The sequence below is a fragment of the Cucumis melo genome, chromosome 11 (genome assembly GCF_025177605.1).
Source record: "Cucumis melo cultivar AY chromosome 11, USDA_Cmelo_AY_1.0, whole genome shotgun sequence".
In the NCBI taxonomy this organism is placed as follows: domain Eukaryota; kingdom Viridiplantae; phylum Streptophyta; class Magnoliopsida; order Cucurbitales; family Cucurbitaceae; genus Cucumis; species Cucumis melo.
Genome location: NC_066867.1, coordinates 4,940,764 through 4,961,726, shown reverse-complemented (window position 1 = coordinate 4,961,726; position 20,963 = coordinate 4,940,764). Strand labels below are relative to the sequence as shown.

Below are 20,963 nucleotides of genomic sequence, written 5' to 3'. Positions count from 1 at the left end.
GAATCAAGATGATTCCGGCTCGCAATCCTCTCAGATGATTGCGGCATCTTCAGGTTTTAAAAATATTTTGGTTATCGAATTATATGATTATTAGAACAAGATAAGGGTGATTTAGATTTTGTTAAGATATGCATGATTAGATTCCATCAGTGTTTATGGGAATGAATATATATATATATATATATATATATAGTGGTTGAAGCCTTTGTGTCATGTTGTTGTTGCCAAGTGTATTGTGTAGGCGAAAAAGGATTGCGTTCAGATAAAAAGATTGGTTTACCGTAAGTCTCCTCAGTGAATTAACTAAATGTGACAATAAATAGTGAATTAATTCAATGGGCAACGAAACATCCATATGAAGATAGCGTATGACCCAGATTATGTACAGAACCTTGATCGGATGACTGATAAGAATATAGATTAAGGGAGAGATTTTCATTATTAAACTACTTAGTTAGGGAGTCTAGTATAACTTCGATTAAGGGGAAGATTTTGATTAGTCTAACTCAAATATAAACTTAGTTATGAAATGTCTTTATACTCTATGACAAATGTCACTACTGTATAGAGTATGAATAAATGTGTAAACTTTGTACTGAATATCATTAGAGAATACTTATGATAAGTTATTAAAAGTAATAAAATCTCTTATCACGAGTTAAGTGCCCTTCAGACATAGATGCAGTGTCATCGAACTGGGTTACAAATCTTTGTGCCTCTACTATCTCTACTATGTGTACCTGTTGTTGTATCTACTGTTGAAGAGCATTGATTATCTCCAGCTACAGTTGTTGATTGAGTTGTTTACTGTTTCGTTGTTTTTTAAATTAGGAGGAAAAGAAAAAAAACACCTCAATGAATAACAAAATATCCTAAACTTGAGGCACTAAAGATGTTTCTATGTAGAGAAATTGCATCTAGCATATGAGTTAAGAAAATGTAGAATGACAATTCGTCAAAATAGTGACCATCAAAATCTTGAAAACGGTTACTTTTAGAGTTATTCAATAAAAATCAAATTTTCGTCTAGCCTTTAATTAAAAAATAAAACCCAAAATTATTAAGAGTTATTCTCTTAATAGGATTTAAACTTCTATATATACATTACCTACATTAGCTAATTAATTTTCAAAAAGTAAAACTATTATTTTAGACCTTTACAAATGTAATATCTAAAATCAACTCAAAAACCTCCGAATCAACTCAAATATAATATCTAAGTTATTCTTTGTACACGATTGTTTAGATATGGTATACAATCATTTAGACTTGATCGCTTAGATTTGGTAGATTTGGCTACACGATTGTTTAGATTTGGTTAAACGATTTTCTTAAGATTCTTTTGTACACGATCGTTTAGATTTGGCTACATGATCGTTTAAATTTGGACAGCCAAATCTAAACGACGTTTTTTCAAAATCTTTTATATTTACTACATGATCTTGAACAACCATATAACAGTTTGAAAAAAAAATAAAAGAATAAATCTTTTATATTTGATACACGATCTTGAACCAAATAACAGTTTGCAAAAAAAGAAGAAAAAGAAGAAAAAGAAGAGAAGAAAGACGATGGAAAGAATAAAAAGAATTGCATAGGAAGAGGAGAAGAAAGACAATAAAAGAAAAGCGCAAATCTAGAATATTTAAAAAAAATGGTCAACTTCATGAGTTTTTTCATTTTGTTACAATGACCGTAAATATTTTACCTGTTTATTATATTTATAAAACTTTTCCATATTTTTAAGTATAAATTTGGTAGGAAATCATATAGATTAAAAAACAAATAGATTATCAAACACATTCTAAACACAAGTAAATGTTTTAGGTTTGAGTTTGTAACTATTTTGTATTTTATTTTAGTTTAGTTTGATGGGTTAGCAGTGACTTTGTTTGGTTTTTCTTTTATTTATTTATTTATTTTTTCTTTTAACTTAAATTCATTTCGCACACCACTAAGACGACATGCATAACTAAACCCTATTTCCAATTTTATTAATTGTATGATGACATGCATTGGTCAATAATCCACATTTAATCATTTTAAAATTTCTAAAATTAGTATCAATTACCCATCTTTTTCTATTTTTACTTTTTATTTTAAAAAAACTTATGCTCTAGACATATTAGTTTTCAAAAACTAATTAACAAAACAGTTTTGGATTTTTAATGGCATATTTAACAATATGTTGGTTTTTTTTTGGTTAACGTAGCAAAAAGAAAAAGTTCTCTTCGAACTTTTCTAGACTCACCTTTCTGAATCGATAATCTATTAGAAGTAAAACTAGTAAGGTCTAACATGTATGACAAATCAAAATCTTTTTACAGTGTCCATTGTTGTCATGATGATATTCGTATGTTTTGTTTTATCAAATGTGCTTTTATCTCATCAACCTTTTAATCTCATAATGTTATGTTCTTTTGGGTGAAAAAAATATTAACAATATTGATGTTTTATCACATGTGGCAACAAAAGGAGATATGTTCATGAATTGTATCGGGCCCTGTTCAAACCTAGATGATATTGAAACTATGTATAAATTCATGAGAAAATAAAAAGGACAAAGGACCCTCATTCTTTAAAACATGATCATCTTCTTGCTCCTGATCCCTCTCTTTGTGAGTTGAGATTTTCTTGCCTTCTCTAATTTCAATTTTCTAATTCACATTATGGATGTTCAACATTCAAGGATTGAAGAACGTCGATGGAATCACAATTTCAATGAAAAAGGGCTTCATTATTTCATCTTCGCTTGTCCATACCACTTATGATTTGCTCTGCGGCTCTTACACTGAATTTTGGCTTACTTAATGGGCATCGTGCCTCTCACTCTCTCCCCTTCAACCGCTTGTGACTCTCTCTCTCTTATTTCCATTTTCTGATTCTTATTATGGATATTCTACGTTTCAAGAGTTAAAAAGAGCGCAAATGAAATCTCAATTTCAACTTTAATTTTATCTTCCCCTCATTTGCTTACTTGTGAGAGTAAGAAGATTCTCACATTAAACTAAATTAAATTAAACTAATACCATATAAACTAATCGAGTTCACGTATAAATGGAAGATTATATAAAAATTTTGTTTTATTACAAAGATCGCATATATTATAATCATCTTCCTATAACAAAGATTTGTCTAAAATTAATTATCTTTATATTATTTATACACTAGAAGAATTTTGGCCTTTAATGTCGGTTTAAAACCGACATTAAAGGCCTTTAATGTCACTTGGCAACCGACATCTTTGTGAGCGTTATTAAAGGCCTTTAATGTCGGTTGGGCTTTAATGTCGGTTTAAAAACGACATTAAAGGCCTATTTAATGTCGGTTTAAAAACGACATTAAAGGCCTTTAATGTCAGTTTTCAACCGACATCTTTGATGGTGTTATTGAAGCCCTTTAATGTCGGTTGGGCTTTAATGTCGGTTTAAAAACGACATTAAAGCCCTCTTTAATGTCGGTTTGTCAGTTTTCAATCGACATCTTTGATAATGTTATTGAAGCCCTTTAATGTCGGTTGAACTCTGATATGTCGGTTTAAAACCGACATTAAAGCCTAGTTTTTTTATTCATTTTTACAAATTTATTTTTATTTAATTGTTACATTATTGTCCTATAGACCGACATTGGGTCAATGTAGATAAATATGTTTTTCACACGCCAACAAATCAATGAAATTCATATTATGTTAGAAACTATAACATTTGTCTTTTACATTTGAATACACAAAATAAAATATTAATATTATGTTTATATATACATTCTACAATAGTACATGAAAAAAGATTCTAATACAAGAATTAAATAATTAAAAATCCTAAATGCCTTCTCAGTCTTCAATTTTCAACGGTCGCTTGACCATTTCTATACAATCGCTTAGATTTCAACCCGATATCACTTCAATTATCTACAAACAATATCCAAATAAACCATTTATATGAATAACAAAGCTGTTTGAAGTACTGAAATTGCAGAAAAGGATGAAAAGTTCTTAATATTGCCCACCAAATGAATGATCAACATTTTTTTACATAACATTATTATGAAAACCAATATCAATATATAAAGAAATAAGCAACATCAACACAATAAGCTGAAAAGTAAAGCTCAGTTATAGTAACTTCATTATCTGCCGATACTTGGAGATGAATCAAAATGAAAACAAAAACCTTATGATTCAAGAGAAAGAAAAGCTACTTGTTAAAATTAAAATTACTTGTTAAAATTCATATTTGTCTCTCCAATATGACGATGAGCTGAATGTATAAACAAGTTGTTAAAATTACTTTCAATCACTAATATATTTAAGAAGAGGCAGACAAAGTCCTAACAAACCAGAGGTATTGGCTTCTAAGAGATCAAAATAGAAATGAAAATGAAATCATTTCAAGAGGTAAAAAATTCAAAACGCTCCCTATTCAACTCTTCAGTCTCAAAATCAGAAGTTTAGAATTATTAATCATGCAGGGCAGCTGAAGGAATTGAACCAAGACAAGCAAAGCCCATCAAACTAATCCCACTGACATTACTAGAGTTATCTGACTGAGTTAAGTTGAGCCTCATGTCTGCTGCTGAAATGATCAGCTCTTCTGCAACACTTTCCACATCCAAGTAAAACAACCTTAGAACATGTTATTAAATATATATCTTAGAGATAAAATGCTCAAAGTCAAACACAAGGCTAAGACAGCAGACTAGAACAACAAAATGAAGCTTGCTTTAAGTTATAGCTAAGTCAAATAACCTGAATCTATAATGGAAGTGTTTGAAGCATCCGACAATGGGGGGCTGACTTCTCTGAAGCAAATAATAGGCAAAGCACGCTTCGGTATCTTTCTTGCTTTTGTGATGTCCTGAAAACATTGCATATAGTAAGAAAACCGAGATACAAAGAGAGATTGCAATTGTAATGACTGATAACATACTTGCAAATCTAGCATAAAGTTTTATAATAGAAAACACCCACGTCACTACAACGCATAACAAATCTATGAGTTTTATGCTTGTTAAAAGATTTGCAGCAATCACTGAAGCCATCTGCCAAAAATCAAGGAAAATATCATCATTAGGAAGGAATAATACAATTTAAAAAACACGCATGAATACTTGAAAGAAAGACAATTAATAGCATAGCAGCCTCCTACAAAACAATCAAGAAAAAACCAGATCAGAGACAATGATTATGAATCTTGATCAGAAAGTACCTAATCACTTGAACTTGTGCCTTTATTATGAGAGTGTCAGCGTCAATAAAACCATCTAACAATTTTGAGAGCTCCATGAATTTTTTCCATCCCCAGTCATGTTCTTTCTTCCAGAACCGATGTAATGTATCTGTACAAAATTTTTTATTTCACAAGTTATGCTAAGTTGTACCAAGAACAACTTGAAAAGCAATGATAACGAAACCAACCAGAATATTTTGATTTCTTTGGATCCTTATTCACCACTGCTATTGTAAACTGTGCAAAATGGCTCCAACCTATTTTGCAAGAAACAAGAAACAAGAAAAAAAAATGCATACGCAATTTTGAAAATACTAATGGATCTATCCCAACCATTATCACGTGGAAGAAAAGAACATCTAGAAGAAAATAATAATAATAAAAAGAAAATGAAAAACCTAGACGTCAAAACTTTTTCATCAATAACCCCCACCAAAAAAGTAAATATCAATATATCATCCCCAGAGTAAAAGATAATTCCAGAAAGGATAAAACTCATAATGTAAGCAGAAAGATGTGAAGATATTGGCTTGGAATTCCATGGAAAAATGCACGAGACTTGGAGACAAGGAGATCAAAAAATGTTAAAAATATTAGAAGGGACAGAATTTATTTCAAAGATATACCCATCCACGTACCATTTATAGCCTCCAACCTCAAAAGCATTACTTCGAAGTTCTCGTTTGGTAAGTTGAGAAAATTTCTCTATTTTCCATGTATGTTTTCCATACAAATCTGAAGGTTTTGGTCCTACAAAGATATAGGATAGAAAGATAAGTACATATTTTCATAGTACAAAGACAAGTGGTAGATCCAATAGACCCAGAACAACTATCATTAGAGAATAGAGAGCATGATAGAGCATGATACATGAAATAAATATGAAAAACAATAAAGGTGAAATAAAATAATCCACCACCCCAGTTAAAATTTCCAATTTTACTCCAATAATTATAAGCCAACCTCAGGTTTAGGTCATGTACATGACTGATATGAAACACCAGTTGGTGCACTTTCATGCAGATTAGTATTGTCAAAATCCATTAAGCCATCTTTAGGAGTTTAAAAAGCCCATGAAGGTTTCTACTCATGAAACATGACAAGAAAACATATTTTATAGCTCACAGTTTCGTAAATACATCTCAAAATAAAGTTAAACTTTAATGACAACCATGGAGACCCAATAGCTGCCACATTAGTAAATATGAAAATCTAGTGAAGATCTCTCAGATATTTTTTCAAACACCTTAACTACAACAAAAAGGTTATACTAAGTTATGAAAAGTACTTTAAAATAAACAATCGTCAAAATAAAACTAGCTCATGAAAATTTCTCATCAAAACTTTAAGATAAGAGAGTTTTTTGCTATAGTAAGAACTAACAAAAATAGCTACAAAACTAAGTTTAAGGTCAAGTCTTATAAACATTACAACAATTAACTCCATCAAATTAACAAAACAAATTAAAGTCATCAAGTAAACCAAACAAATTAAAGACTTCACTTACATAACAACCAACATAGTTATTACTTCATTTACACGGAGAAGTAAAAAGCCTTTAGAAACCTGAAACTTGTTTACATTAGAGAGTTCATCAAGATATGCTAGAAAGGAATCAGCCAAAGTAGCCTACAAACCCAAGAAAAGAATCTGAAAATTAACAAACAAGATAAATGAAAATATCTAAGAAGCATTCAAAACAAGAAGCACCATACCAAGTCGAAAAGCCTAATGAAAGTATAAGAAATAAGTCATCATCATCCATACCAGATTTATATGCAAACAAAATAACTTTTTGTTTTACAATATTGTATCATTATTAAACCACCTTCTTCTTAGTATTATTATTATGTGAGCTAGAGTTAATAACCTAAAATTAATGTAAATCATCTTCTTCATGGAAAATTGTTTCTGGCTAATTTGAAATGATTAAAGAGAATCAAGAGTTATACACACTAGAAACACACCTCCTAAACAAAAGGATAACAACCCAGTACTCTTAAACAACCACTTGACAACTTCTCGACTCCATGAAATAAAGCAAAAGAAGAACTTACTACTATATGATCAAAATACACTATGCTACCCCTGTCGTTGATTAAGCCTTGCTGCGGCTGCCACCGACGCTGGAGTTCCATCAGGAAGCATCACAGACTGAAAAGAAAATATATATATATATATATATATATATATATATATATATATATATATATATATATATATATATATATTAATGAACATTTTATCCAAAAAAAAAAAAAACAACAATTCATCATCCAAAAGAATGTAACTGATACTAGAAATAAATTCGAAAATACTTTAAAGATCTATTACAGATACCTATTGAACCTTTCGAATGACAGCTAATCGGCGCTCTTGCAACATATCTAGCCACAAGCAGACTAGATTTGAGCCTGTGAGACAGATGTGGACGTGCAACGGTGGTGGTGAGGGTTGGACACGAACGTGGTCGAAGAAAAGGACTACAGATGGTGGTGGCAAGCACAAAGACGATCGAAGAAAGGGAAGAGTGACAACAGTGGAGGCGGGCACGGGATGGGCACGAGGGACGACTGTGGTGGCGGCGGCGGCGACTGTTCGGAGAAGAAAGGGAACACTGTGAGATGAGAATGAGAAGAGAAGAAGAAATTGGAAGGAAGAAATTGTGTGGGTCATTTAGAAAGAGTAAAGTAAGAGAGAGAAATAGTTAGTTTTTATTACAAATAAAAAAAATAAAAATAAAATTAAAAAGGATTTTTAATGCTGCTTTTCAAAAAGAGGATAAAGCTCCCTCTTTAATGTCGGTTTAAAACCGACATTAAACATGCCTCTTTAATGTCGGTTTAAAACCGACATTAAACATCCGCTTTTTAAAAAGCGACATTAAAGCTCATTTTTCATTTTTTCCAACCGACATTAAAGGCTAGATTTCTTCTAGTGATAAGATATAGAAATATTCATCTAACTTTCTATAGGTCATTTAAGTTTTTTTTTCTAGCTAAGTTTTGTAAATAGTTTTTTTTATTCATGAAAATTCCCTAAATATAATTAAAATAAATCTTCATTTTAATGATCCAGTTGGGACATTTTCAAATATAATAAAAATGAACAAAAGATAGCAAAATTTTAGATTCTATCAACGATAGATATTGATAAATACCGATAAACTTTTACCAGGGATATTGATAGAAATTGATTGCTTATTAGTGTCTATTATTTATAAAATCTGAAATTTTGTTATATTTTAAGTGGTTTTGTTATTTACAATAATTTTTGTATTAAATGTGTCGGTTAGATAAATTTGTCTATTACCAATTAAAAGTTAAAGGACTAAAACATACGATTTTAGATATTCAAAAAGATTAAAATAGAACAAGATATAGAGTTGAGAACCGAAATAAAATTTAATTTTATATATTCGTACATACATTAACTAATTAATTTTTAAAAGTAAAACTATTATTTTAGATCTTTACAAATATAATATCTAAAATGAACTCAAAAACCTCCAAATTTTAGAAGATATTTAAAACTCAAATTCCAAAAGAGCTCTAACCCTTTTTCTTTTTCTTTTGGGAGAGTATAAATATAATAAAATATCAAGCAAAAAAAGTCCAAATCCTAAATCAAAATCAAATCAAAAGAAACTTTTATTAAAGAAAGAGAAAAAAAAAGGCTCAATTATTCATTTAATTAGGATCTCATAATAGAAATATTTGATTTGAAGTTTCTAAAGTGATGAGGATCCCACCACACAACCACATCACCATCCTTATCATCTTCCCTATCTTTTCTTCAAATTTCCGAACAATAATGTAAAAATGAAGTCCCCACACGCAACTCCCTTTCCCATCACACATCTCTTCTTTCTTTCTTTCTTTCTTTCTTTCTTTCTTTCTTTCTTTCTTTCTTTCTTTCTTTCTTTTCCCCTTTTTCTCCCCCATAGAAACATTATTCTATGTGCTCTATGAATTATGTAATTTTTTTTTTATCTATTGAATGACAAAAATTATTAACTAATCATAATCACAAATCCTAATGTTATTTGTTAAATTACTAGTGAACTTTACCCATCATCAAAATCATGAATAATTAAAAGCCAATATATATATGATCAAATTGAAATTGAAGACATAAGTTGATAGATTACGAATGTCACGTGTTTTCATTGTAACCGTTTGATCGAATAAAATATTTTAGTCTATTTTGGTATTAACATTTGGTCACAAGTTCAGGTAAGCTTGAAGATATATTTAATTTGGTCCAAAGACAAATTAAGTCCAACCAAACTCAACACCACTAAGCTTTTAGAAGTCTTCCAACCATTAGAAGGCTCCATAACTCTGTGAAAGTCTTCTGAAGATATAAATATTATCTTAAATCTAACTTTAACACATTTTACATTTCCTTAAATCAAGTGTGTCCATTCGATAGAGAGAGTTACGATTAAACTATATTCGAGTAAATAAATATAAAGTAAATTCAACTTTGAAAAACTTCATGCTAACGACAGTTAATAGTTGATAAAAATTTAATATGAATTTGAATATAGATTAACTAATTATTTAATTAGAGTACATATATCCTTGATTGTGATTAAAAATTGGACTTTAACTCGATGATAACTATTAAGCTAAGAAGTATATTTTCTAGTCTTGTATAAATAAATAAAAGAAACTTTTTACCTTTTGAAAAAGTAACCATATAAAAGACTATATATATCAAATGGGTAATTTTAGGAATAATAATATATTTTTTTTAATTAAAAAAACAAATAGATTAAAAACAAAAATAAAACTAAAACTAAAAAATCTAATTCCATTGTGTAGAATATTCGTAACCCAAATTCCATGTGCCACTTCACCCTCAAATTCTATCAACCTTCCCTATATAAATCTTCTCCACACCCTTTCTCAAAATTCCATTTTACATAAAGAAAAGAAAAAAAATAGTAAAGTAAAAATGTCGGCAATGGTAGAGTCATGGATGAACGAACTTGGAAAATGGAAAAACAGAGTTGAAGCTCAAAACAACAACAACAACAACAACAACAACAAGCCATTGATGCCCAAATCCAATCAACTCCAAACAGATCACTTCAAACAACCTCCCAAAACCCACATCCCGGATTCCGACGACACAGATACCTCCGTCCTCTCTGAATCCACCATTTGTTTGCTCATAGATCGCTTTGCTCCTTTGTGATTATGCTCTCTTTCAATAATTCCTCTTCCTCTTTTCATTTTTACTCTGTATATTGATGAATATATATCTAATGTAATTGTAAAGGAAACAGTAATCTAGTTTTGTCCACTGCCACCTTGTACGGCTGCCGGCTGGTGCTGCTTGTGATGCTCTGTTTGTTTCAACAATTCCTCGGTCCTCTGTTTTCCTTTGTAATTCTATGTTGAATTGAATCTATGTTAGGGTATGAGAAGTCAATTAATGATCTGTACTTTTCTCACCGCCGTAGCCAGATTGAAGAGAGGAGGAGTACGGGGGTGGTAGCGGCGGCGACGGTGGTGGCCGGTTTGGAAACTTTCTGGCTTTCTGATTTTCAATTAGGCCTTGTAAAATTTGTGTCTATATTTCTTTAATCATTTTTTCTAATTAATAACATTTTGCTCTTCTCTTTTATTGTTTAGTTTCTTTTTTTTAAAAAAAAAAAATCAAGTGAAGAATTAATATAATAAAATTTACCATAATTGAAGTTATTAAGTTTATGTTTAAATTGTGGCATGTTATGTAATTCATTTTTATAGTTGTAATTAATGCCACCAGTATGATTTCAATGTAGAAAGAAAGAAAAAAAAAAGCAAATTAAATACATTTTTCCTAGATATCTATTCGAAAAAGGGATTTTTTTTAGTATAAATTCGATGTGAAAACATATATATTATTTTTCAATTATAAAAAAAAATATTAGATTATCAAAGACGTTCTAAAAGAGGTAAATGTTTTAGGTTTGAGTTTGTAACTATTTTTTGGCAGTGTCTTTGTTTGGTTTTTTCTTTCTCATAATTTAAATTCATTTTACACACCACTAAGACAGCATGCATTATCAAACCCTATTTCAATTCTAATTCCATCCATGATCAATCCACATTTAATCATTTCAAAATTTTCTAAAATTAGTATCAATTACTCATCTTTTTCTATTTGTTTTTTTTTATTTAAAAAATTTATGCTATAGAGATATTAGTTTTCGAAAACTAATTAACCAAACAATTTTGGATTTTTAATGGCATGTTTAATTTGTCGTTTTTTTTTTTTGTTAACGTAGCAAAGAAACTATAAATAAGTTCTTCTCAAATTTTTCTTGACCCACCCTTCTCAATCAATAATCTCTTAGAAGCAAAACTGGTAAGATTTAATAGACATGACAAATCAGAAACTTTTTACAGTGCTCCTTGTTGTCATGGTGATGTTCATATGTTTTGATTTATTAAGTATGCTTTTAACTCATAACCCTTCTAATCTTATAATGTTAGGTTCTTTTGGGTGAAAACAAATATTAACAATATCAAAGTTTTATAACATGTATGTTCATGAATTGAATCAGGCCATGTTCAGATCCAGATGATAATATTTCGTGTAATAATAATTGTCTCAAACAAATAAAAAATATTGGATTTTGTTAGCCCAAGTTATATGGCCCTTCGAATAAAAAAAATATTTGTTGTTGTTTTTGTTGAAGTGTTATTTGTCTAAAAGAATATCTCTTAATTAAATGATTTATTTATATTTAAAAGAGAAGACATTTAATGAAGATTTGATTCTTCTATATTTTGGGAATCTCTCTAATTATCTTTAAGAATATAATAAGTTCCTATTCTTTAGGGATCTTATCAAAGATACAAGTTTTATACATATCTGGATATATATGTATATTTATGAGTTTTGAAGACCGGTTGGATTACGCAGAAAAAGAGAGAAAAGTTTTGTTGCTGACGTAAGAAGTAACTTCCGGCTTATCATTGAAGCAACCATAACAAAAGGTAGCTTGATCTTATGATTTCTGAAGCAACATGATTACCTAAAGTTGAGTTTTACAGATGAGTAATATACAGAATGAATCTGTGGTTAGTTTGATTCATAGTTGATTCATGCAATACGTTCAGGGGGAGCCTAACCATCAGACGCTGTTGACGGGAGTCTTCTTCATTACAGGGGGAGCCTGAAGTCTGATGTTAATACACATGTCGTATGGTTATAGTATTGAGAAGTACACGTAAGTTATATTGATGTTTGGGTGTTTATGGTGAATATTAATAAAATTACTCATCCGAGCTGTGCGCAACTCCCGAGGTGTAGGCAATATTGGCCGAACTGGGTTATCAAAGTTTCATTTGTCAATCTACTATGCTATCTCACAAGTTATTACTAACATTATTAGTTGCACTCGTAACTAAAGGGTCCTTGATTATTCTTTACTGTTTTTCATTTGGTATCAGAGCGGGTTGAGAGATCATGGAGATAATCAGAGAAGAACCATCTGCATCTCGTCCTCCTATTTTAGATGGTAAAAACTACTCATATTGGAAACCTCGGATGATCTTCTTTATTAAGACGTTAGATGGAAAAGCTTGGAGAGCTCTTGTGGCGGGTTATGATCCTCCTATGATTATCGTGAATGGTGTTTCGGTTCCAAAACCTGAAGTTGATTGGACCGATGCTGAAGAGCAAGCTTCTGTTGGGAATGTTAGAGCACTTAACGCGATATTTAATGGTGTTGACCTGAACGTTTTCAAGTTAATAAATTCTTGCAGTACAGCCAAAGAAGCTTGGAAAACCTTGGAGGTAGCGTATGAAGGTACTTCCAAAGTAAAGATTTCAAGATTACAGTTGATAACATCTAAGTTTGAGGCATTAAGAATGACCGAGGATGAATCAGTGCTTGATTACAATAAGAGAGTGCTTGAAATCGCAAATGAATCCTTGCTGCTAAGTGAAAAAATACTTGACTCTAAAATAATGCGGAAAGTACTTCGATCCTTGCCCAAAAAATTTGATATGAAAGTTAATGCCATTGAAGAAGCTCATGATATTACAACGCTAAAACTTGATGAATTGTTTGGTTCGTTGCTTATGTTTGAGATGGCCACTGCTGATAGAGAAAGTAAGAAAGACAAGAGAATTGCTTTTAAATCCACACATGTAAGTGAGGAGGCTGTAAGTGACACTGAAGCAAACATGAATGAGTCAATAGCCTTATTAACAAAACAATTCACAAATTCCCTTCGAAAATTAAAAAATACAAATCTCACATGTATGAATGTTCAAACTTCTAATCAGTATCAAAGAAGGAATGATGATGGCATTACCAGGAGGAACAATGAAAATTCTGATAGAAGAAGTGATGGTTATATCAAGAAAAAGGAAGGTGACAGAAGGATTTTAAGGTGTAGAGAATGTAGAGGAGTTAGTCATTATCAGGCAGAATGTCCCACATTCCTGAAAAAATAGAAGAAAAACTTTCGTGTCGCACTGTCAGATGAAGAATCTGGTGATAGTAGAGATGATGACGACAACATAAATGCTTTCACAATACGAATTACTGATAAAAACACTGATGATGAAAGTGAATGTTCTGATTCTGAAGAAAGCAAAAATGATGAACTGACAATTGAGAAGCTTGAAGCTCCATGGAAAGAAGATTGTGAAGCAAGGGCAATACAAAAGGAAAGGATCCAAGATCTTATAGAAGAAAATGAACGTTTGATGTCTGTAATATCTCCTCTAAAGTTAAAACTGAGAGAAGTTCAGAATGAGAATGATCATATTTTAAAATCCGTTAAAATGCTAAACTCAGAAATGGAGAATCTAGATTCAATACTTAAGTCTGGACATAATGGTTCTCATAGATATAGGTTGGGATTTGTGGCCTCTGCAAGTATTCTTAAAGCTATATTGGTTGTGTTGTGATGAATAAAGAAAATCAGATTTGTATGAGTGGTAAACGACAGACTGATAACTGTTATCATTGGAACCCAAAATACGTCAGACACCTGTCAGTTGACAAGATCAGATCAAACATGACGATGGCATAAAAAGCTGGGGCATGTCAGTATGAGAAGCTTGGAAAAAATTATTAAAAATGAAGCAATTGTGGGAATTCCTAATTTAGACGTAAATGGAAAATTCTTCTGTGGAGATTGTCAAATTGGCAAGCAGACAAGGTCTACTCATAAAAGTCTGAAAGAATGTTATACAAATAGAGTCTTGGAATTGTTACATATGAATCTCATAGGTCCAATGCAAACAGAAAGTCTGGGAGGAAAGAGGTATGTGCTGGTTGTAGTTGATGATTACTCAAGATATACTTGGGTTTGCTTTCTCAAAGGAAAAACAGATATTGTTGAAATATGCAAAAAACTGTGTTTGAAGCTACAACGTGAAAAATGGAAGAAGATAACGAGGATCCAAAGTGATCACGGTAAAGAGTTTGATAATGAAGGCTTTAACAGTTTTTGTCTGTTAGAAGGAATGAACCATGAATTTTCTGCAACTATAACTCCTCAACAAAATGGTGTAGTAGAAAGAAAGAACATGGCGTTACAAGAAATGGCACGTGTTATGATACATGCCATAAATTTACCTCTATGTTTTTTGGCAGAAGCTGTAAATACTGTCTGTCACATTCATAACAGGGTAACTATTAGAACTGAAACGACTGTTACTCTTTATGAACTTTGGAAAGAGAGAAAGCCAAATGTTAAACACTTCCATGTGTTTGGAAGTACATGTTATATCTTAGCTGACAGGGAATAACGTCAGAAATGGGATGCAAGGTCAGAACAAGGAATCTTTCTCGGGTACTCTCAGAACAGTCGGGCCTATAGAGTCTTCAATAACAGATCTGGGAGTACTGTAGAAGTTTCTAAAGCTGGGGCATGTTATATCTTAGCTAGAACTACGAGTACTGTAGAAGTTTCTAAAGCTGATAATCCATCTGATGATCCAGGCAAAAGTTTGAAAAAATCATCATAAGAAATTATCACTAAAAAATCAGAACTAATTCCATCTGCTCATGTGAAGAAAAATCATCCAGCAAGCTCTATTATAGGTGATCCGTCAGCTGGGATGCAGACTAGAAGGAAAGAAAAGATTGATTACATGAAGATGGTTGTTGATTTATGTTATACTTCCACCATTGAACCTTCTACTGTTGACTCTGCTCTCAAGGATGAGTGGTTGGCTAAATGCTATGCAAGAGGAGCTACTCCAATTCAGACGAAACAATGTCTGGACGTTAGTTTCAAAGCCAGAAGATGTAAATGTTATTGGTACCAAATGAGTGTTTAAAAATAAGACTGGTGAAGCTGGATGTGTGACGAAAAATAAAGCCAGATTAGTAGCTCAAGGGTATACTCAAGTTGAAGGTATTGACTTTGATGAAACGTTTGCTCCTGTTGCTCGACTTGAAGCCATTCGATTATTACTTGGAATATCATGCATACAGAAATTTAAATTGTATCAGATGGATGTAAAGAGTGTTTTCTTAAATGGATATTTGAATGAAGAGGTCTATGTTGCTCAACCAAAAGGTTTTGTTGATTCTGAGCATCTGAAGCATGTGTATAAGCTCAACAAAGCTTTATATGGGCTAAAGCAAGCTCCGAGAGCTTGGTGAGCTTGGTATGAACGACTAATTATTTACTTGAGAGGTAAAGGATATTTTAGAGGAAAAATTGACAAGACCTTGTTTATACACAGGAAATCTGATTAACTTTTAGTTGCTAAAATTTATGTTGATGACATCATTTTTGGAGGTTTTCCTCAAGATCTAGTAAATAATTTCATTAACATCATGCAGTCAAAATTCGAAATGAACATGGTTTGAGAACTTTCATGCTTTTTGGGTCTTCAAATTAAGCAAAAGAATGACGGCATCTTCATATCTCAGGAAAAGTATGCCAAGAATATGGTTAAAAAGTTTGGTTTGGAACAGGCTCGAAATAAGCGGACTCCAGCTGCGACACATGTTAAACTTACAAGAGACACTGATGATGCTGAAGTTGATCACAAACTCTATAGGAGTATATAAGGCAGCTTATTATATTTAACTGCAAGTCGACCTGACATATCTTATGCTGTGGGAATATGTGCTCGTTATCAGGCGGATCTCGGCATCTCTCACCTAGAAGCTGTTAAACGAATTCTTGAGTATGTTCATGAGACTAGTGACTTTGGAATGATGTATTCCTATGATACCACCCCCACTCTTGTTGGATATTGTGATGCTGACTGGGCAGGTTCAGCTGATGATCGTAAAAGTACGTTTGGAGGATGTTTCTTTTTAGGAAACAATTTAATTTCTTGGTTAAGTAAGAAATAAAACTGTCTCTTTATCTACAGCTGAAGCTGAATATATAGCAGCAGGTAGTGCTTGCAGACAGTTGATTTGGATGAAAAATATATTGCATGAATATGGCTTTGATCAGGACACTATGACGTTGTATTGTGAAAATATGAGCACAATTGATATATCGAAGAATCCTGTTCAACATAGTCGAACAAAGCACATTGACATAAGACATCACTTTATTCGTGAATTTGTTGAAGATAAAGTAATTAGGCTTCATTATATTCGTTCCAACTTACAATTAGCCGATATTTTCACTAAACCTCTAGATGTGAACTCATTCGAATACTTACGTGCTGGTTTAGGAGTGTGTTGCACTTAACTTCATGGCCAACAATAAAGATGGCGCATGTCTTTACGTTGCAAAATTTTAGAGGTGTCAGCACCGTTTCAGGATTAAATGGATGTCTTTTCGGCAGATGAAGTGTTTCTTTTTGTACTAATAGGCTTTTAATTTCTGATTATTTAAACTATTTCTGCTATTTAAACTAAGTTTATCTTGTTCATCACACACACTGAAGTTGATACAACAGTTGAAATTTTTTTCTTCAGTTACTCGAATCTTGTTCGCTATGGTGAATACTCGCAAGGGGTCTTTTGTGTCTCAGTAGGTCTGGAGGCGCACCTAATGTCATTTCTTCGCCTCCTCCGGTACAACATGCAAGGGTAAGAGGTCGTCGGTTTAAAAGCACTCCACCCCGAAGATCCTATCGGCTTCCATCTGAAAAATTACAGGGAGAGGCCTCTAGTAGCATGCAGAAATCTTTACGATCTGAGTCTATGCCTGAAGTTGGTGAGTCTTCTACTCCTGTTTCTCCTGCTGTGCATGCACATCGAGCTTCTGAGACCATTGTATCGGATATGGATTCGAATGATCAGGATGATGTTCCATTAATTCAATTGTTAAAGAAAACCTCAGGGCCAGTTATCTCTGAGAAGTTCCCTTCTGATCCCCCGGTTTCCACTCACTCTCAAGAGAGTTCATCAACAGAAGGGGTATTCATTCCTACTCCAGGAGGCCCTCAACGTTCACCAGCTATGCCTTCAGGTTATTCTCCTTCTGTTCACCCTCCTCGATCAAAATCACTTGCTTCAAAACCTGATGTTGTGCCTGCACACATTTCTGGTAACACTGCTGCTGAACATGAGGAACAGTTTGGTGTTTCTCGAAATGAAGATCAGTTTGCTTCTTTTACCCAAGATGACATACCTCCAGAAGATATTCCTCCTCCTACTGATGATCCCACTGCTCCATCAACTGAAGGAAGGCCGGAATCTCCTAAAGTTTCTCAACCTCCAAAAAGAAAAACTCAACAAGTTAGGAGAAACATCACTACCAAAATAGGCAGAAAGAAAATTTATGCAAATATTCCATCTGTTCCCATTGATGGAATTTCTTTTCACCATGGGGAAAATGTTCAACGCTGGAAGTTTGTGGTGCAGCGGAGAATTGTTGATGAGGTAAATATTTCTGACAAACACCAATCCTGTATGAGTATCATGGATCTTATCCATAGGGTTGGTTTGGAAAAAACTATCTCGAATGTTTGTTCGTTTTATCCCCAGCTAATTAGAGAATTTATTGTCAATCTGCCTAATGAATATAATAATCCAAGTAGCCCTGATTATCAAACGGTTCATATTAGAGGGTTCAAATTTGTGATTTCTCCTGTTGTGATTAATGGTTTTCTTGGAAATACTGTTGATATTGGCTGCTCTCCATCATGTCCTTCTAAGGAGGTTCTAGCTACTGTCTTATCTGGTGGGACCTTGTCTACATGGCCTATAAATGGGATTCATGCAGCTGCTCTCAGCATCAAATATGCCATCCTGCACAAGATTGAAATTGCTAATTAGTTCCCTTCCTCTCATGACTCCAGCATATCTGTTGCTTTAGATACATTTTTATATCAAATTTGCAATGATGATAAAATAGATACGGGTGCATTCATTTACAATCAGCTGTTGAGGCATGTTGGCTCTTTTGGAGTTAAGGTTCCAATTGCTCTTCCATGGTTTTTCTCCAGTCTGCTACTTCACTTAAATGGAGTTGTGCTTACTGCAACTGATCTCTTGGACCTGAACCTAAAACAATTACCCTTAGTTACAGACTCTTTCAAGGCAGTCATGTACCTGATATTGACCATGATGTGCATCTGACTCGTGGCCCACGTATTTTTGACACTATTGACTGGGATGAGTCTGCTGAAGGTTTCTTTGTGGATTGTGAGGTTGCTGCTCGCATTGTTGATTCTTTGACTGCTGAATCTCGAGCACTGACTAACTTCACCAATCTATTATCTGAACGTCAATTTGAAGTTAATGCTCTCATTCGACATTTGAAGTCTTTGACACCATCTACTAGTCGTTAGCAACCATCTTCCAGTTGATGTCATTACTTTTCCGGTTAAAAGGGGGAGTGGATGGATGTAATGTTGTGAGATGTTTTGTTTTAAGTTGGTTTTGGGCAGAAATGGATAATGTTGTTCTGATTCTATTCTTTTTTATGACTGTAGGTTTTGTTTTGTGTCAGATGTAGTTTGATAAAATCTTTTGTCTTCTGAATGAAATGTCCTCTGTTTCACTAAGAACTGAAGGTTGCGGTTTATAACATATGATTGGTTGGATGCCGACTGTCATAACTTGGTATCATCTGGTTGTCTTAACAGTTGACTCTGTGGTACTGCTGTATTGAACCAGAAAAGAAATTCCTTTTAGACAAAAGGGGGAGTTTGTTGAATTGTTCTTTGTCTAAAAGAATATCTCTTAATTAAATGATTTATTTATATTTAAAAGAAAAGATATTCAATGAATATTTGATTCTCCTATATTTTGGGAGTCTCTCTAATTATCTTTAAGAATATAATAAGTTCCTATTCTTTAGGGATCTTATTAAAGATACAAGTTTTATACATATCTGGATATATATATATATATATATATATATATGTATGTATGTATATTTATGGGTTTGAAGACCGGCTGGATTACGCAGAAAAAGAGAGAAAAGTTTCGTTGCTGATGCTCAGAAGTAACTTTCGGTTTATCATTGAAGCGGCCATAACAAAAGGTAGCTTGATCTTATGACTTCTGAAGCAACATGATTACCTAAAGTTGAGTTTTGCATATGAGTAATATATAGAATGAATATGTGGTTAGTTTGATTCGTAGTTGATTCACGCATACGCTCAGGGGGAGCCTGACCATGAGACGCTGTTGACTGGAGTCTTCTTTATTCCAGGGATCTGGAGTCTGATGTTAATACACGTGTCATATAGTTATAGTATTGAGAATTACACATCAGCTATATTGATGTTTTGGTGTTTATGGTGAATATTAATAAAATTACTCATTCGAGCTGTGCGTAGCTCCCCAGATGTAGGCAATATTGGACGAACTGGGTTATCAATGTCTCATTTGTGAATCTACTCTGCTGTCTCACAAGTTATTACTAACATTATTAGCTGCAGTGTAACTGAAGGGTCCTTTATTATTCTTTACTGTTTTTTAATATTTTATCATGAAATCATTAATTATTACGTCCAACGATCATTAAATTTGAAATTGTTAAACAAAGTTATATTAATAGATACTTGTGTTTATTTATTACTTTTTTATCCTTCCTAAGAACGTTAATTATTACCTCCAATAAATTTAGTTGCATATATAGACATTAGAATGAAAAAATTAACTTATATAGCAACATTTTTAAAAAATTGAAAATATAACAAAATCTGTCAAAGTTTATTAGTGATATGAACTAATAGATTTTGCTATACTTGCAATTTTTTTAAAAATGTTTTTAAATATTTAATTATTATTCTAAAATTGCTACATATTATAATTACTCAATAAATTTTTATTCGTTGTTTTAAAAAATATATTATGCATATATTTAAAAAGGTGCAATAAATGTTGTAATGAATAATACTAATAGTTGTGCAACGATATTGTAATTAGATGCAGGACATCATTATTAAAATTATTATTGAACAGTCTTTTATATTAATATAATAAAATGATTATCAATAAAATATTACATTATTACTAAATACTTGGAATAAATAAGAATTACAAAAATTCACTACCCAACCATACGTATTTGTATGTTAACCAAATAAATCTAATTAAGTTTTGGTATGCTTCAAGAGAGTAGAGAAAAAATGCAATATGAGATTGATCTCTCATTTACTTTGTTAAGCTAGACCCAATCACCCAAACAAGATATGAAAACCAAATGCACTTGCAAATTTGCTCTTTTTAGAGACAAGCGGGGTTAGGTCATATGCGATCAGAGATTGTGACCTCAATATACCCCAATAGACACTTAACCAAATCAATCGGAACCAACTCCCCTAAAAAAGAACAGGAGA

At 32.3% G+C, this 20,963-nt stretch overlaps 2 protein-coding genes across 14 annotated transcripts; one reads left to right on the top strand and one right to left on the bottom strand.

Annotated features, from left to right (window-relative positions):
* Nucleotides 1-3,668: 3,668 nt before the first annotated feature.
* On the bottom strand, nt 3,669-7,902 carry LOC127144012 (TNF receptor-associated factor homolog 1a-like). Of its 10 annotated transcripts, none has more exons than XR_007815519.1 (8): nt 7,566-7,901; nt 6,733-7,379; nt 5,864-5,975; nt 5,414-5,482; nt 5,205-5,334; nt 4,926-5,037; nt 4,745-4,853; nt 3,669-3,907 (listed from the first exon to the last, which is right to left on the bottom strand). XR_007815519.1 is itself a non-coding variant. In XM_051079401.1 (6 exons), the coding sequence occupies exons 3-6, from the start codon at nt 5,889-5,891 to the stop codon at nt 5,025-5,027; spliced, it is 240 nt and encodes a 79-aa protein (XP_050935358.1). In that variant the 5' UTR covers nt 5,892-5,975; nt 6,733-7,379; nt 7,566-7,902; the 3' UTR covers nt 4,925-5,024. The 10 variants fall into 10 exon arrangements, 1 of the variants encoding a protein (XP_050935358.1); XR_007815513.1 differs by having other exon boundaries at nt 4,967-5,037; nt 7,566-7,900; XR_007815514.1 differs by lacking the exon at nt 3,669-3,907 and adding an exon at nt 4,281-4,597.
* A 2,142-nt stretch (nt 7,903-10,044) lies between these two features.
* LOC127144011 (uncharacterized) lies at nt 10,045-15,584 on the top strand. 4 transcript variants are annotated; one of them, XM_051079398.1, is made up of 3 exons: nt 10,045-12,223; nt 12,347-12,456; nt 12,680-15,584. In XM_051079398.1, the coding sequence occupies exon 3, from the start codon at nt 12,696-12,698 to the stop codon at nt 13,689-13,691; it is 996 nt and encodes a 331-aa protein (XP_050935355.1). In that variant the 5' UTR covers nt 10,045-12,223; nt 12,347-12,456; nt 12,680-12,695; the 3' UTR covers nt 13,692-15,584. The 4 variants fall into 4 exon arrangements, with proteins under 4 accessions (XP_050935355.1, XP_050935357.1, XP_050935354.1 ...); XM_051079400.1 differs by having other exon boundaries at nt 12,347-13,382; nt 13,521-15,584; XM_051079397.1 differs by having other exon boundaries at nt 12,347-15,584.
* Nucleotides 15,585-20,963: the final 5,379 nt, after the last annotated feature.